General features: G+C 42.4%; 2 protein-coding genes across 5 annotated transcripts in view; one reads left to right on the forward strand and one right to left on the reverse strand.

Annotated features, from left to right (window-relative positions):
- LOC102312656 (alanine aminotransferase 1) overlaps positions 1-3720 on the reverse strand; it is a gene marked incomplete in the record, with an annotated part of 15135 nt that extends 11415 nt beyond the window's left edge. The window contains 3 exon segments of the mRNA XM_014332505.2: positions 2575-2683; positions 2765-2854; positions 2968-3720. Coding sequence (XP_014187991.1) covers positions 2575-2683; positions 2765-2854; positions 2968-3042 — 274 coding nt within the window.
- A 2784-nt stretch (positions 3721-6504) lies between these two features.
- On the forward strand, positions 6505-16638 carry LOC102310581 (SHANK-associated RH domain interacting protein). 4 transcript variants are annotated; one of them, XM_005912655.3, is made up of 9 exons: positions 6505-6982; positions 10522-10696; positions 12927-13019; positions 13138-13279; positions 13383-13473; positions 13565-13850; positions 14939-15033; positions 15538-15645; positions 15740-16638. In XM_005912655.3, the coding sequence occupies exons 1-9, from the start codon at positions 6719-6721 to the stop codon at positions 15788-15790; spliced, it is 1305 nt and encodes a 434-aa protein (XP_005912717.1). In that variant the 5' UTR covers positions 6505-6718; the 3' UTR covers positions 15791-16638. The 4 variants fall into 4 exon arrangements, with proteins under 4 accessions (XP_005912717.1, XP_042075455.1, XP_005912715.1 ...); XM_042219521.1 differs by having other exon boundaries at positions 15541-15645; XM_005912653.3 differs by having other exon boundaries at positions 6506-6982; positions 14933-15033.
- Positions 16639-16651: the final 13 nt, after the last annotated feature.

Consider the following 16651-nt stretch of genomic DNA (forward strand, 5'->3'; position numbering starts at 1 on the left):
TGGATTTCCATGCAGGACAATGCTCCATCACACGCGTCCAAGTACTCCACAGCGTGGCTGGCAAGAAAGGGTATAAAAGAAGAAAAACTAATGACATGGCCACCTTGTTCACCTGATCTGAACCCCATTGAGAACCTGTGGTCCATCATCAAATGTGAGATTTACAAGGAGGGAAAACAGTACACCTCTCTGAACAGTGTCTGGGAGGCTGTGGTTGCTGCTGCACGCAATGTTGATGGTGAACAGATCAAAACACTGACAGAATCCATGGATGGCAGGCTTTTGAGTGTCCTTGCAAAGAAAGGTGGCTATATTGGTCGCTGATTTGTTTTTGTTTTGTTTTTGAATGTCAGAAATGTATATTTGTGAATGTGGAGATGTTATATTGGTTTCACTGGTAAAAATAAATAATTGAAATGGGTATATATTTGTTTTTTGTTAAGTTGCCTAATAATTATGCACAGTAATAGTCACCTGCACACACAGATATCCCCCTAAAATAGCTAAAACTAAAAACAAACTAAAAACTACTTCCAAAAACATTCAGCTTTGATATTAATGAGTTTTTTGGGTTCATTGAGAACATGGTTGTTGTTCAATAATAAAATTATTCCTCAAAAATACAACTTGCCTAATAATTCTGCACTCCCTGTATAGCTCTAAAGAATGTAGCATCATGGGCAGTGTAGTCCGTGCTGCAGGGAGAATGGACTGCCATACACGTTATGTGTCTGTGAGCGAGGGAGGGAGAAAAAGGAAAAGTACGAGCTGTCATCGAGCAAAAACGGGAGCTGGAAGCATGTAAATATAATAATAACCACTGCAGCCAAGAAGAGAGCCTGACGAGCCCAGTTGTAAGTAAGCTATTAAGACTCGACTGTACACCGTGTTCGTGTTTTCCTCCGAAAACAATAAGTTCGTTGGAGCAGCCTTTCAACGCCTCTCTCTGTCTCTCGCAAGCAAAGTTGACCCAGACAACAAAGTAAAGCTATTTTTCGGCTACGAGCCCGACACAGAACCCGACGTATTAGCCAGAGGTCCCTTTACTACGGTTCGGAGCCGCGGACCTTCAGTAACAGTAATAAATCACAGCAATAGTACATTCACGTAGTTGTAAACAGCATGATAATATATTAAGTAATCCAAAGTATTCAGAATACGTTACTCTCATTGAGTAACGTAACGGAATACGTTACAGAATACATTTTGGGGCATGTATTCTGTAATCTGTAATGGAATACATTTTAAAAGTAACCTTCCCAACACTGTGTGTCCTTGGGCAAGACATTCACCTACCGCCTACTGGTGATGGCCAGAGGGGCCGATGTGCGATATGGCAGCCTCGCTTCTGTCAGTCTGCCCCAGGGCAGCTGTGGCTACAACTGTAGCTTGCCTCCACCAGTGTGTGAATGTGAGAGTGAATGAATAGTGGAATTGTAAAGCGCTTTGAGGGTCTCGAAAAGCGCTATATAAATGCAATCCATTATTATTATTATTATTATTATTATTATTATTATTATTATTATTATATTAAATACACACCAACAACTTGATCCTGCAAAACAAAGCAGACTTTCGGTATTATTATTTCTGCCTAGATTTGAATTCATAAAATGGCTTTTTAAAAATGTTTTATAAGACATATACATTTCATTGTATTTATAATGTTTGTCTATATGAGCCTATAGTTTATTAAACACTTCTATTATTACATATGCTTCCTGTATAGAGACTTTTATGTATATAATAAACATGGAAGCCAGAGTATGACAGTATTTCTGCGCAGTTTATTTGTAATCTGTGGAGACCTGTTACTGTTGTTTTAAGTGAATCACTGAAAGTATTCACTTAAAAGATATTCTCACCCAACTTTATGAATTAAAAAGCTTTTTTAAAAGAATTCTTGCAAACCTCATTTTTTATACATAAACAGCTATTTTATTTTATTTTAGATTTGAATTGAATTTTGATTTTTTTTTTCTATTGCACACAGTGGGCGAAACGGCATTTCAGTGCTGTGTATGTCCTGTACATTGCAGAACTGACAATAAAGTTTGATTTGACTTGTTTGATTGTAGTAACCCTAAGAACCTTAAAGGTATTCTCCAGTTCCATTTTTACCAGTTGAAGCTCTCTAGATCTGTATCTGTAGATAGTTTTGATGCCATCTGCCCTGTTTTGGGGGTTTTAGTCTTTTGCTATTTCTGCCACCACACGGTTACTGCAGATAAAGCCTTTTGGCAGGGGCATGGTCTCTGGCCTGCTGCAGCGGAGAAAACGTCACAGTGAGCTCATGGGGTGGTGCTGAGGCGGGGAGAATAGGTGCGCAGGTGCATCAATTGACTGTGTGTCTGCTTTTTGTCAGTGAAAGCTAGCTGGGAAGGTGTGGCAGTGAGACGGGGTGCCTGTGTCCGGAGCCAAGGGCCGAAACCACAGTAGTAGTTGTCACACAATCTTTATTGTGTAACAACTACTACTGTGGTAGGTGGAGTTTATGCGCTCCACCTTGGGGGTCCTGCACTACAAGCATTTTCATTTTTTTCCACGTCATTAGACCGCATACGTTGCCCTCACCTACACTCCCTCCAACACATCTCCCCAGCTCCTCCTGGGCCCTCTGTCTAACATCAAGTGGCAGATTGCTGCTGTTGATAAGCGGCGGGTAAACACACGCTGCAAGAACCTGTGAAAAAGCGCAACATGGGCAATCCTTACTCAAAGGAAACGTAATGAGTTTACACAGTGTGTAAAGGTCCAAGTTTACCTGTCTGACAAATGTCAGAGGTTTCATTCCTGCCCTGTGTAAATCACCCTGGAAGACATCGATCACTTCTTTGTAGGGTCTTCTCACTCCCTGTAGAAGAGGAATTGAAAGCAAAGGTTAAAGATATTACAACAAAGACAGCATGACTAACTCTGGTTTATGCTTCCTTTATTACAACTCTGTGTAAACATAGTTTTTCTTGCCTGTCTGAGCTCGTCCTTGATCTGGTTTGCTCGTCTTGCCAGGGCTCCATACTCTAACTGCTTCATGTTCCACATGTTTGAATGGATGTCCTGCTACGCAGATATTACTGTAACCCTCTTTACTTTGTTCAGACCAACAGAAGTGTGGAGGAGGTGAGCTGAGTCTTTTCTTCCTTCACGGCTTGATGTGAGAAGAATCATTTACCAAAGGACTTGTTTTTTTAGTCAGATGTGCACAGAATTAGGCAATATGTGCCTTATTAACAGACCCTGTGCTGGAAGGACAGACTTCTTGAATTGACTCCAGTGCACAATTCGATGCTTTACTTCTGCATTGTGTATAAACTTTTGGTCATGACCATGCATGACAGAGCCCATTAAAGTATCTTCTCTTAGTGCCTCTGTGTGCGATCTGTCAGTCTTATTTAGAGAGAAGTTTTAAACAAATAATTATGATTTGTTTTTATTTATTTATTTATGTATTTATTTAGATCTCCATAAATAGGAATAAACAACTTATGTGCCATGTGGTATGTGCCACTGAACAGCTTTCATTATGGCACAAAGGTTAGAAGGAGGTTAATACTTTCCTTAGAAGAAAATGTCTAAGAAAGACTCTCCCTCTCTACTGTTCAAGGTTATCAGTGCTTGTAGGTTCACCTACGTTTGCAGTACCACGCAGAAGTTTTGATCCACCCTCATTTCTTTATACACTCAACAAAAATATAAACGCAACACCTTTGTTACTGCTCCCATTCCCCATGGGATGGACGTAGAGACCTAAAATTCATTCCAGATACACAATATAACCATCCCTCCCAAACAGTGGTCACAAATCAGTCCAAATGTGTGGTAGTGGGCACATCTGCTATATTGAGATAATCCATCCCACCTCACAGGTGTGCCACATCAGGATGCTGATCTGACATCATGAGTAGTGCACAGGTGTACCTCAGACTGCCCACAACAAAAGGCCACCCTGGAATGTGCAGTTTTTTGCGCTATTGGGGGTCTGGGGACCCAGAACCGGTCAGTATCTGGTGTGACCACCATTTGCCTCATGCAGTGCAACACATCGTCGCATGGAGTCTATCAGATTGTCAATTGTGGCCTGTGGAATGTTGGTCCACTCCACTTCAATGGCTGTGCGAGGTTGTTGGATATTCGTGGGAACTGGTACACGCTGTCGTATACGCCGGTCAAGCACATCCCGAACATGCTCAATGGGTGACATGTCCGGTGAGTATGCTGGCCATGCAAGAACTGGGACATTCTCAGCTGCCATCTGCCCTGAACAATGTGAACCATGATTCATCCGTGAAGCGCACACCTCTCCAACGTGCCAGACGCCATCGAATGTGAGCATTTGCCCACACAAGTCTGTTACGGCGACGAGCTGGAGTCAGGTCAAGACCCCGATGAGGACGACGGGCATGCAGTTGAGCGTCCCTGAGACGGTTTCTGACAGTTTGTGCAGAAATTGTTTGGTTGTGCAAACCAATTGTTCCAGCAGCTGTCTGGGTGGCTGGTCTCAGACGATCTTGGAGGTGAACCTGCTGGATGTGGAGGTCCTGGGCTGGTGTGGTTACACGAGGTCTGCGGTTGTGAGGCCGGTTGGATGTGCTGCCATATTCTCTGAAACGCCTGTGGAGACGGCTTATGGTTGAGAAATGAACATTCAATGCACGGGCGACAGATCTGGTTGACATTCCTGCTGTCAGCATGCCAATTGCACGCTCCCTCATTGCTTGTGGCATCTGTGGCATTTTGCTGTGAGACAAAACTGCACATTCCAGGGTGGCCTTTTGTTGTGGGCAGTCTGAGGTACACCTGTGCACTACTCATGATGTCAGATCAGCATCCTGATGTGGCACACCTGTGAGGTGGGATGGATTATCTCAATATAGCAGATGTGCCCACTACCACACATTTGGACTGATTTGTGACCACTGTTTGGGAGGGATGGTTATATTGTGTATCTGGAATGAATTTTAGGTCTCTACGTCCATCCCATGGGGAATGGGAGCAGTAACAAAGGTGTTGCGTTTATATTTTTGTTGAGTGTATTTTGCTCACAAAATGAAAAAATAAGTGCATCAATTTATTGAAATGTGAAAATATACATGGAAATACACAATACAAGGTAAAATTGAGCTTTTATAGTTCAAATGTGCTTGAAAGTCGATATTTGGTTTGACCACCTTTATTCTTCAGCACAGTCTGACATCTCTTAGCCAAGCTTTCTGATCATTTCTTTAAGTAGTCTTAAGGAATAGTTCTTCCTTCTTGAAGAACATCCAAAGCTCTTCTTTGAATGTTGGCTTCCTTTTTGTTCTGTTCTAAGTCAAGATGATCCCACACTGCTTCAATAAATGTCGAGGTCTGGGCTCTTGGCAGGCTAATCCATGACTGTCAGCGCTCCATTGTGTGGTATGCTTTTACTGCATTGGCAGTGTATTTGGGATCACTGCCATGCTGAAAAACGAAACCCTTGGAAATCAGATGTTTTAGAAATAGTGTTTCATGGATGATTAAAATCTGGTGGTACTGTTCTGCATTAATAATTCTATCAATTTTGACATGATTCCCACTGGCTGAAATGCAGACCCCAGACAAAACCCAAAACATCCTCCACTGTGTTTTACAGATGGCTGTAGACACTCGCTGTTGTACATCTTCACTGATTTTCTCTGTATACGTTGATAATTTGAACTACACGTTTCAGTTTGGATTCATTACTCCATCAGATCAGTTCATGTGAAATGTGGCATACCTCAGCCACAAAGAGAAGAAAACATCTTTCCCTTCATTAACAATGGCTTCTTGACAGCCACTCCTCCACTGAGACCATATCCAATGAGGTTTCAGTGAACAGTATGAATTTAGCTGAAGGCCCAGATGCATGTCTCAGGTCCTGTATTAGGTCTTTGCTGGATTGTTTCCTATTTTTAAAAGGGCATAACTTTCAGATTCTGTTCAACTGTTTTAGATAGTTTTTAGGCCCGACGCTCTTTTTTCCTCCATTTGTCCAGTTTCCTAAATTGTTTTTAGCCACACAGTTTCGAGATATGCCAGGTTTTTGACTAACAGCTCTTTGGGAATCACCTTACTGGTACAAAAATATTTCTCTCTCTTTTTTCTGTCTATCAAACCATGTTATGTTTGGTATTTTTCATAGATCCAACCAAAGAAGCTGGAACAAGTTATGTGTTTTGCACTAGGTTCAACCCTTGTTATGCTGCTACAACACTATGAATTTCCCAACTCTGGGATTAATAAGGGGTTAGTAAAGGGTGTTAACATCCATGTCTTACCATCCATAAAGCTTAAATGACTTATAGCCTACTGGGATGACTGTTTCTTTCATTTTCTTTTTCTGAACAGTGCATATAAATAACATAAACCAAACGCAAGTATGATTAATATTAGAGATATAATTCTTTATTAGAGATGATTAGAGATTAATATTTTTAATCCGAGTGTGTGTTTTAAATCTTTCTTATACTGCGCTGTTTTAAAATTGGAGTCGCTGTTTCTTTACGGAGAAGATTTACAGTCGTACTCTTCAGCTTCCTGTTTTGTTTTTCTGTCGCTCGGCTTCGGGTAGACATGGAAGAATTTGCGAGGCGCGGAGACAGCCAGAGCCTCCCCGTGATAAAACGCACTCTCTTTAAACACCGGTGGACCTGTTAAACCCCGCAGAAGACACGGGCAGCAGTACCGAGCCTCACCCGTCCGTGGTGTCCGCGACATGGCTCTCAGCTCGGGCGGCTGGGCTCCACCAGCCCCGATTCCTGCCTCGTCCCCACAGGCTGCATGCGGCGGCCCTGCACCTACCGCCTGCTGCAGTACAGTCTTAATGTCCGTCCGTGTTTCGGTGTGCCATTCCGGGATCCGACCGCTGTACCTCCCCGGAGCGGGCAGCGAGGCTCTGCGCCTGCAGCTCAGCATGGACCCGAGCCGGGCCGGAGAGTTCCGACTGGCTTTACGCGATACGAGCGGAAACCGCAGTGTGGTAAGCGTAGACACACACACACATCTGTATGTTTAGAACAAATGCTTTTGTTATCAACCTAAACGTGTGTGTGTGTGTGCGTGTGTGTGTGTGTGTGTGTGTGTGTGTGTGTGTGCGCACAAACGCCTTTTTAAAGTGACATTTATATTCTTAACTAACAAAAGGCCTTTACGCGCAGTTTTACGGATCTGATAGCACGACATGTGCACCTTGGTGGATTCAATTTGAGGCACGACAAATCTCAGAACAACAGAAACTCTTTCCTCCAGTTTACACCAGGATCCACTGTGACAATCAAGCGCCTGATAGCAGAGCCTTCAGACTCCCTCCCCGGTGTCGTGCTTATTACCAAACAGTATGTTTTTAAAAGGGGGGTCTTAAAAAGCCTCGCATTGTTGTTTTAACGGAGAAGTAGTGTAGTTACTAAAACTTTTAGTTTCGTTTTCATTTTCGGCCCTTCCACGACATAACAGCATCACGGGGGAAGTCCTTCATAGTGGTAAACTCTCCAAATCTTAATGGCAAAATGGCAGGTGGGAATTTCCACGATCCTCTTGTCATCTGAACAAACATGCAGATTTCAGCCTTGTACTGGCAAGTCATTTCTCATTATGTGTGTTGTAGGAAGTCTGTATTTATTCACTGGTATTCTACACCAAATGATTCAAACAGTGGCTTAAGCAGAAGAAGAAGCTTTAGTCATTCTGTTAGCCAGTTAATGGCGTGATTAACCTTAGTGCTCAAGCCCTCCTGTGATTGGAGAGTTGGTAATGACAGATAAAAATAACAGCATGGCTTATCAGGAAAACCACACTGAGCACAGAGGTTCATTTACCTTGGCGCTTTACCACTGTTTCCATTTAGATTGCTGACTGTGGCTCTAACAAAAAGACAGCAGGCAGAGTTGAAGATATATTTGATTTTCATTGGAAGTGACCAGGAATTAGAAATGAGTACAACAGAAGGACAGCTCAGGTTGAGCAGTTTGGAGACAACGTTAGAAAGGCAAGGCTGAGTTGGTTAGAACATGTGCAGAGGAGGGAAAGTGGATATATTGGAAAAGGGATGGTGAAGATGGCGGTGGGAAACATCAGGCACCCCAGGATATGATAGTTATTTAACATTTTATAATATGAAGAACTGTGTCACTAACAGATTATACTTTTGAACAAGAGAAACAGTGTAAGGGTTAAACACAGAATTATGATTAATTTGTGAGTTTGCAGGTAGTCAATTATGCACAATACTGATCAGAACATAATCAGTAAATATAAAAGTGTTTGAGTTTGGCTAAAATGATGAATAAGAATAAAAGTAAGAAAAGAAAATAATCATTTTAGAGACGGGCGTAAGTCAGGCCTGGATCGCAGTCGGTCCAAGTCAGACTGCGACTGTTTGCACAAAATTTGTATCCTATCAGGTGAACTCTGGGCAACCATTTAATCACAACAAGTTACCATCCGTCACAAAATGTGAAAAAACAAAAAACAGTACAGTCTCCAGGCAACCACCAGTTTTTTGAAATACATGGAAGGATGTTGCTATCCTGTTTTCACTGAGCTTTTAGCTTTGTCGAGCTAAGAGTGTCCACTGTTGGATGGTTCTTTGGTTGACCCGATTAAAAAGTAAGAGCCAGGAGGATTGCTGTGGTTTATACAATCGAACAACCTCTGGCTAAGAGGATGGCACAACGCAGAGCCCACAACTACCTCTTCAGGCCAGGACTCTGCAGTCTATTTACTCCTGTAGGCCAGTGGACACTTTCAGTGATGTGGATGTACACATATTGGACAGGGATGAGCATTGGGGAGTCTAGGAGGCCACACTCAAGAAGAACATAGAGGAGATTGATGGATGTATGGTGGATGACGGATGTGACAGAAGAAGATGATAGCGATAGGGTGAGATAGAGGCGGTTGCGCTGTGGTGGCCCTTAAATGGAGCAGCAGAAAGAAGAAATGAATGTTTACAGGCTGTATAAAACACCAAATGTAAGCGTAGTACTTTCAACTTCTAATGTCGGATTAGTTCTCGCATCTTCAGTGCTTCTCATTCGTGAAGTGTCTCCATACTCTTTCCCATGGTTCTTGTGTGGTTTGTGGCGTTTGAACCTGTTGTGTTTGGCATAATTTGCTCTGTTTGTGTGTGTGTGTGTGTCTATGTGTGTCAGCCCTTCGTTTAGGAGCAAGCTCCTCGATTTGTCTCGGATGGTCCTGCTGCTGTTCAGAGCTACCTATGCAAGCCTGCACACCGTCATCCAAATAATTAAAAAGTATTGCCGCAAAATGTAACATGTGACACCAAGAAATAAATCATGGAGCCTAATATGAAACTGTAGATCTATGATATGATATTTAGACACATTTTTCGGACAGTTTTTGCCCATGCAGCAAAGGGCCACCATTCAGACTCGAGCATGACATACGGTCATTTTTGAAATTTACTGCTTGTTTTTATGTTTTATTGTCTCTCTTTCAGTAACAGCAACTTGTTCAGTTTAAATAAAGCTTTGATCTTAAATACTAAATACTTAAAAACCGACCAACTCTAAGCAGTCTGTGAGACTAAACGTGTATTTTTGCACAATTAATCTGGCAAAGCAAGCCATTTAAAGCTGTTTGGCTTCACATAATTGTGCTTTTTTTACTACTTTTTGACGATCAAAGGATCAATTAGCAGATTGTGGCACGCGAAAGACATTTCAATACAAACACAAGTTTAATCTTCTCAATACTGGCAATAAAATAAACAAAAAAGGCACACATGCTTAAGCTCACCTCCCTTTGCACAGTGTCTGACTGGCCACATCATAACTTAACTCCCAGATCTGCCCTTTGTTTGTCACATTCACTGTGTGTCATCTTCCTGAACTCTGACAGGCTCTGAATTTGCTTTTGCATCTCCACTCTGACAGATTTCCCCCTCGACTACCGAAACACGTCTTGATTCAACTTCTTTTAGCTCGTCTGTCTCAGCTCAAAGACTTGACAGCCACCCCGCGTTATCGTATCAGACAATGTACATGCATTCCTTCCGGCAGAAGGCAAATCCATCTTCCCGGCTTTTGTCTGTGCCCTGAAGATCCCACTGCCACAGTGAATGTTCCAAGACGGATTGTGTGTAAAAGAAATCTCTGCTGCCAAATTCACTCACTGATGACACGTCTTTCTTTGTCAAAGTGAGGATTTCACATGCTTCATTTTGCCATGTATCAGGGGATTGTTTCCTTTCTATTAAACTGTGATAGTCCTCCAAAGAGAACTGCAGTTTGCATTTGTTGCATCTACTGTTTGTTTTTTTTCCTCCCTCAGCTCTTGTTCAGTGCAAAGGAGGGTCTTCCTTTTTAATATGCTAAACATTCGTTAGTCCCAGCTTTTCAGGTTTTGACATATTAAACAATTAGTCAGGTGGATGCAAACGAAAGTGATTTGACTTGTTGGTGTTGGAACTGAGTTTTTGGCTCTAGGATTCATTTGTCACACTTCAGCTAACGTATGGGGAAGAAATTTTCTTACATCACTTTGTGTTTTTACCTGCAGTTTATCGCAGAGTTTGACCTGCGCTCTGTGCAGTATGAGGTCAAGTCCTCTCGCTGCCATGAGATGCGTCTTGTTGCTCCGCCTCACGACTGCATCCGCTTCAACTTCCGCTGCGACCGAGAGGCCGAGGAGTGGGCCACCGTGATGATGTCTTCACTAAGAGAGGCACACAGAGGTCAGTTTGACAATTTTGTTTCTTTATTTCCGATAAAATGAAAAATGGTTTATATCAGTCAAATATAAATGTAACACTCATTAAACAACATTGTACATCCTTTCCAAAAATCCATTTTAGCAAACATTAGGACTAAAGACTCAGTAACTGAAACCAGGCCTTTTGTTGGTTGTTGTTCTGAGATTTTAAGGTCCAGGTCACTAAGATCACCCTTCTCCCCTGTTGTGATACTCTGTTTGAACTTCAGCAGGGCATCTCTACCATGTCTACATACCAAAATGTGCCGAGGTCCTGTCCTGTGATTCGTATTAACAAGCAGTTGAAAAAGGTGTAGCTAACAAAGCAGCCAGTGAGCACACAGTCACTTGACTCCTTCAACTTCAGCAGGTCGTCTTGACCATGCCTAAAAACATGGAGCTGCGGATTTTAAACCACAGCTGCTGCACAGTTCTACTAAAGCAAATCCAGCAAACAGCAACCTATTTTAGTCGATTTTAGTTGCACAGTTTCTGCCATGTTTGCTGTAACTAATTAGATATTTGTTAACGAGTGGTTTGAGAGGACGTAAAGTGTATTTCACAATTCTGTTCCCTGTGACGCATTTTTTTTCCGCTGTGTTGCTTCAATTTGAAAACTCAGTTCAACTTTCACCCAAATATCTGCTGAGTAAAGGATCCTCTTCTGCGTTTTGACTGGCAACGGTCCATTTTGAATCAGGTTTGATGAACTGCAAATCTCTTGAAAGCACAAAGCATCAGCATCCTTACTTTTTGTCTTAAACTGTGTTGCACTCAGTTTTTGTTGTAACAGTTCAACAAACAAAATGCTTTCAAGCCTCCACCCAAAGGGAGAGAGTATGTAATCGGTCTGTCTGTTTCCTAACAGTCTAGCATCCTGAGTTTTCAAGATATCGTTTTCAAATTTCCTGTGATGGTAGATGCCAGAATCAGGTCAAGTTAAAGGTCATACCAAATGTGGAAATCAGTACAAACTTTAAATTAACCACAATTTTTCATGGATCATCTTCAAATTTTGCAACAACATAGTAGGCCTTGGGGGACATGAGTGCCTAGGTTGGTTAAGCATTTGACCTTGACCTTCAAATGACCATGAAAATAAATCCAAGAACCGATATGGAGTAATATGTCATATGAAAGGGCATGGAGACCCTGCGACGTCACAATGACGCCGTAAAGCTTTGCAAAAGTCACACAGAGCATGAATAAATGTTTTTTCAGCTTACAGAAGCCAAAGATTTCAGTCAGTTGGGTTCCAATCATGTGGGTGAAGATGATAAAATACACTATTCGAGTATTTAATGCTTCAAGGTCAAAGGTTAGGGTCACAACAATTAAGAAAAAAAACTGTAAAGCAATATATTGGTCATTGGGGGACATAAGCTTTTTTTCTTCTTCTTTAAAACATTTTTTCAATATAAGATTATATAACTTCACAATGACTCAAAAAGATTAATATACTACACTTGATACCCATATTTACAATGCTGACGTCAGCATGTTGTAATAAAAACATCATAAGACATTAAAGTTTCAGTGTAGCCCGCTGAGAGCTCTTGTTTGTAAAGAATTGATTTAAAGTTGATAATCCATCAAAGAAATAAAACCTGAGGCGCCCTCTGGTGGCGGCATGCTGATGAACAATCTATTTTTTTTCTCTACCCGTTTTGCCTGTCTCTCTCTCCCCTCATACTTTTGTTTATACATTTTTCTTTTCATAAAAACGTGAAAATAGGGTTTACCTCAGGTTAAAGGGGATGAATAAAACCATTTGTTAAACCGTTAAAAAGACTCTTTATAAACAAACTGAGTAAATAAGGGCAAATTACTGACCCTTGTTATACTGTAAATGTATTGCACCTAAAAAAATTTTGTGTCTGCGAAACTTAACTCACGCTGTGAGAAGTCAAAGAAAAAGCACTTTAGATGTTTTCTATCTGAGGTTAATGGTAAAAGCTGGAATCAAATCAAAGCAGCGTTACACATGTTAGTTGGAGGAGATAAAGTATCGTTTGGGTTGGTCAACTGTTATAGGGCGTTAGTCTTTGTATGCTTTTGCTTTGTTGCTTAGTGATAAACGTGCGCAGACGTCGGACCTTTATCAACCCGGTGCAGCAAGTGTAAACACTGATATCGGCTGAACTTGCTATGTGTTGACTTCAAGGCGTTGTAAAGCACTTCAGTGACAAACTTCTCCATCTCTCCTCTGACAGTTGCAAATGTGGATACATACGAATCAGACAGCAAACAGAACAACACGGCAGTGGCGAAGGAGCAGTGGAGCTCAGCCTCGCTCCCGCTGAGCGGTGAGCATCCATGTTTGTCGCCATGTTTTTTTTTCTCTCTCTCTCTCTCTCTCTCTCTCTCTTTACTCACAGTGTGGTTTAATAATGTCACGTTTAACTGCTGTGCTGTGCTTTTCAGAGGAGCTGTGTTTGGAGCTCACCAGGGCAATCGAAGCCGGCGACACGCAAGCTGCTTCACAGCACGCGTCCGCGCTGGCTCGACAGAAAGCGGCGCTGACGATACAGCTGTCGGAAAAAAACTACGCAGATGGGGAAATCAGGTGAGGAGGTGGAGAAACGTTTGGCTGCGCAGGGCTATTCAAGGTCATTATTATGACCGCTGTGTCTTCCAGGGTTTACCCGTGTGCCATGTCTGTGTTGCAGTTTATCTGTGGTGGTGGAGGATGTCTCCTCATCCTGTTGCGTCACAGTGAAAGTGTTTCCCTACATGACTGTGGCTGCACTCAAGCAACAGGTCAGAAACCTGCTGGTTACAACAGCTGGAAATGTAGCTGATCTTAAATTTGCACTCACTGACTTCCTCCTCCTTTCTTCTTCTTCTTCAGGTATTTCTCGAGTACGGTTTCCATCCTCGCGTCCAGCGCTGGGTGATCGGTCAGTGTTTGTGCACCGAGCCGAGGTCATTAGCTTCCTACGGGGTGCAGAAGGATGGCGATACAGCGTACCTATACTTGATCTCTGCCCGGCAAGCCCGGATTACCCGCCAGCTGTTCCAGCAGGACCTGGAGAGTGCCCTACTCACCACACCTCTCCCCCCAGGCAACGGGCCCACCTCCCAGGACTGGAGGGGTTACAACACCCTCCCTTCAAGGCTTCCCCACAACAACCAGGGTGAGTTCAAGGTACATTGCGATGATGATGTTTCGGTTGCATCTGCAGTGCACTGCTGCGGTCCTGCTAATTAACAACAACACTTGTTAGCAGAGTCAGTCGCAGCCACCTTAACCATCCTCAGTACTTTAGAGCTTTTTGTCACTGATGTGCTGAGATAATACTGATATAAACTGAACCTTTCCTGCTGCTGAATCAGGGGGATGTTGGAAGTTATTGCATAATTAGTTTCATTTCATTAGGTAAAGAAACCCTTCATGGAGGAAGCGTTGCCGCTGAGCAGCCAGCACTCTGTGACCGAACACCGGAGCAATGTTTGCTGACTCGATCATCTTTTAGATTTACTGCGTCTCAAACTTGTGGTCAACGAAGCATAAAGTCTAGTAGAAAGTCACCTGTGTACACATTAAAGTCTTGTGATTTCCAGATTAGTTCCTGACTGCAGAAGATTTGCAACCAGTCTTTAACTGTCCAAGTTTTTAACTGCCAGCCTGTCTTATCGTCTTTCGTTGGTGTCCGAAACACCAACATAGACCTTCGTTTCAAGAAGGATGAACACCTGTCCACACACATGGCAGCGACCAAATCGAGTGCTTCCGAGCACCAAGATACAGAGTCCCATTTGTGAAACCGATGGTGCCCTGGGAGGAGCAGATAGAGGAGCATGACTGGAGGAAAAGGGAAATAGATATGATGGTACTACGCTGAAATCCAAGCCAGACTGCGTAACGGCTAAATTCCTGAAAAGCATGATGACCGCTGATACTGATGAGCATAAAGTGCTATTAGATTAATTATTCTAATTACTCGATGTCTTTTGGGGGAAGCTATGTGGAGAAAATACAAGAATCCGGACAATCCCTACAGTTTGAGAGTCATCAAACCTGAATTAACACTGCAGGAAAACAATTCCTAATGTAGGAATTATACATGTTCTGTCAGGAATTTGTGAGTGGGGCTGCTAAATAACCTTAAGATATTATTCAAAAATTACAATTCTTTATTTTGGGATTTTTGTAGGCGTGTGAAAGTCTTTCAAGCTGGATGTAGATGCAGCCAGTTTAACATCGTGTTGTCCGCAGGTACAGGTGGAGGGAGCGACAGACCAGGTGACATCAAAGATGTTCTCGACATTGAGAAGCTGCAGCTGAATGATCATACCAGCAAAGCGAGTAAAACACAGGTATGTGTTTAGTATATGATGCTTCTAACATTGCAGGGACACAGGAATGCCAAACTTGATTAACTCCCCTGCACCCTAATAACAAGGACATGTTTTGGCTCTAGTACGCTGTATAAACTGACCCAGTCATTTTGTCCTGGAAGCCAGCCTACAATATGAAAGAAACTGCTCTGTTCAGAAAAGAGAAACAAGGGTTACCCCTAGTAGGCATCCCAGGAGGAAAGAGTTAAAGGATAGATTATGCTTGGAGTGAATTAAACCCTAAAGCAAACCTGTTTGTAATGCAGTCATAGGTCAGTGTTGGTGGGCTCTGGGCTCTTAATCCCCACAGACAAGAGTTAATGCAAAATCTACCTAATTTTTCAAACCATAGTTCCCAGCAAGAAAAGTAATGAATTTGTTAATTACGAATAATGAAGACCTTGACAGCACAGACATTATAGATAAGCAGTATTATTACTTTTGATAGAACTCTAAATGAACTCCACATGTTTGTGTACTCAGCAGACAGAGTGGGCGTGTCCCTCGTGCACTTTCATCAACAAGCCATCTCGTCCCGGCTGCGAGATCTGCGCTACAGCCAGACCTGACACACAGAGCTTTATCCAGCAGGTACTATAACAGATACCTAGGAATCAATATTTGTTTTACTCTCCTGGACCTTCTCCCCCTGCTGACAGTGATCTTTTTTTCATCTCACACAAAGGAGAAAGGAAGGCGAGAGGATCGGGGAGAGTCTGGTTTAAGCAGCAGCTGACTGCCCTTCATCACTGTCCTGTTTTCACTTCTCACTCACTCGCACGCACACATACATACACACAGAGTGAGAAGACTAATTCTGCCACTTACATGTTGACAAAATACTTACACGAAGCCTGTCAAGTGCACTGAGAGTCCTCTGACAGCTGGCTGGCTGCTGAAGACGGGGCCGTTTGAAGCGCTGTAGCATGACGCAGAGCTGCACCCTTCGCTGCTCAGACGATGAACTGCTGACGCGAAGCTTTGACAGTTTATATGGACATGACCTGACCATGACATACATCTGCATCGGGCCAGATCTCCTTGCTATTTATTTTCCTGTGTGCGTGCGTGGGTGTTAGTGAGTGTGTGTGTGTGTGTGTGTGTGTGTGCGTGTGTGTGTGTGGAGCAAGCAACACAGACAGCCTAATATTTATTTTAGGTGGGAAGAGAAGGGAGGTAAATTTGATTGGAGCTGAATTTGTGGAAATGTCAAACTCCGGTGTCTGCCAACTGTGAAGTGATAAGAAAGGTTGAAGCCTTGTGCAATACCCTATTCTGTCTGTTAATATGACATCTGTTGGTGCCAAAAGAATAATAAAAGTGTTTTTAAAATAAAAAAGAAGCAGCAGTGGCTGTAAAGAGAAGGATTTGTGATGCATTTACAGGGTTGTTGAGTGCTTTTATTTTTGTATAACATTGTATTACATGTATTATTTTTACCAGAGGAGCATTGAGTAATTGTACATTTAGCAGCTGATCTAATTTGTTTCTTTGAGATGTGACAGCAAAAGAATGATCTGTTTTCAGTACATAATACTGTAAAAGCTCACATTATCTGAATAAACAAAATGGAATTAAAATAAATGCTGTTTCTTCT

This window comes from Haplochromis burtoni, unplaced genomic scaffold (genome assembly GCF_018398535.1).
Source record: "Haplochromis burtoni strain Fernald_Lab_line unplaced genomic scaffold, NCSU_Asbu1 Contig_3, whole genome shotgun sequence".
NCBI lineage: Eukaryota > Metazoa > Chordata > Actinopteri > Cichliformes > Cichlidae > Haplochromis > Haplochromis burtoni.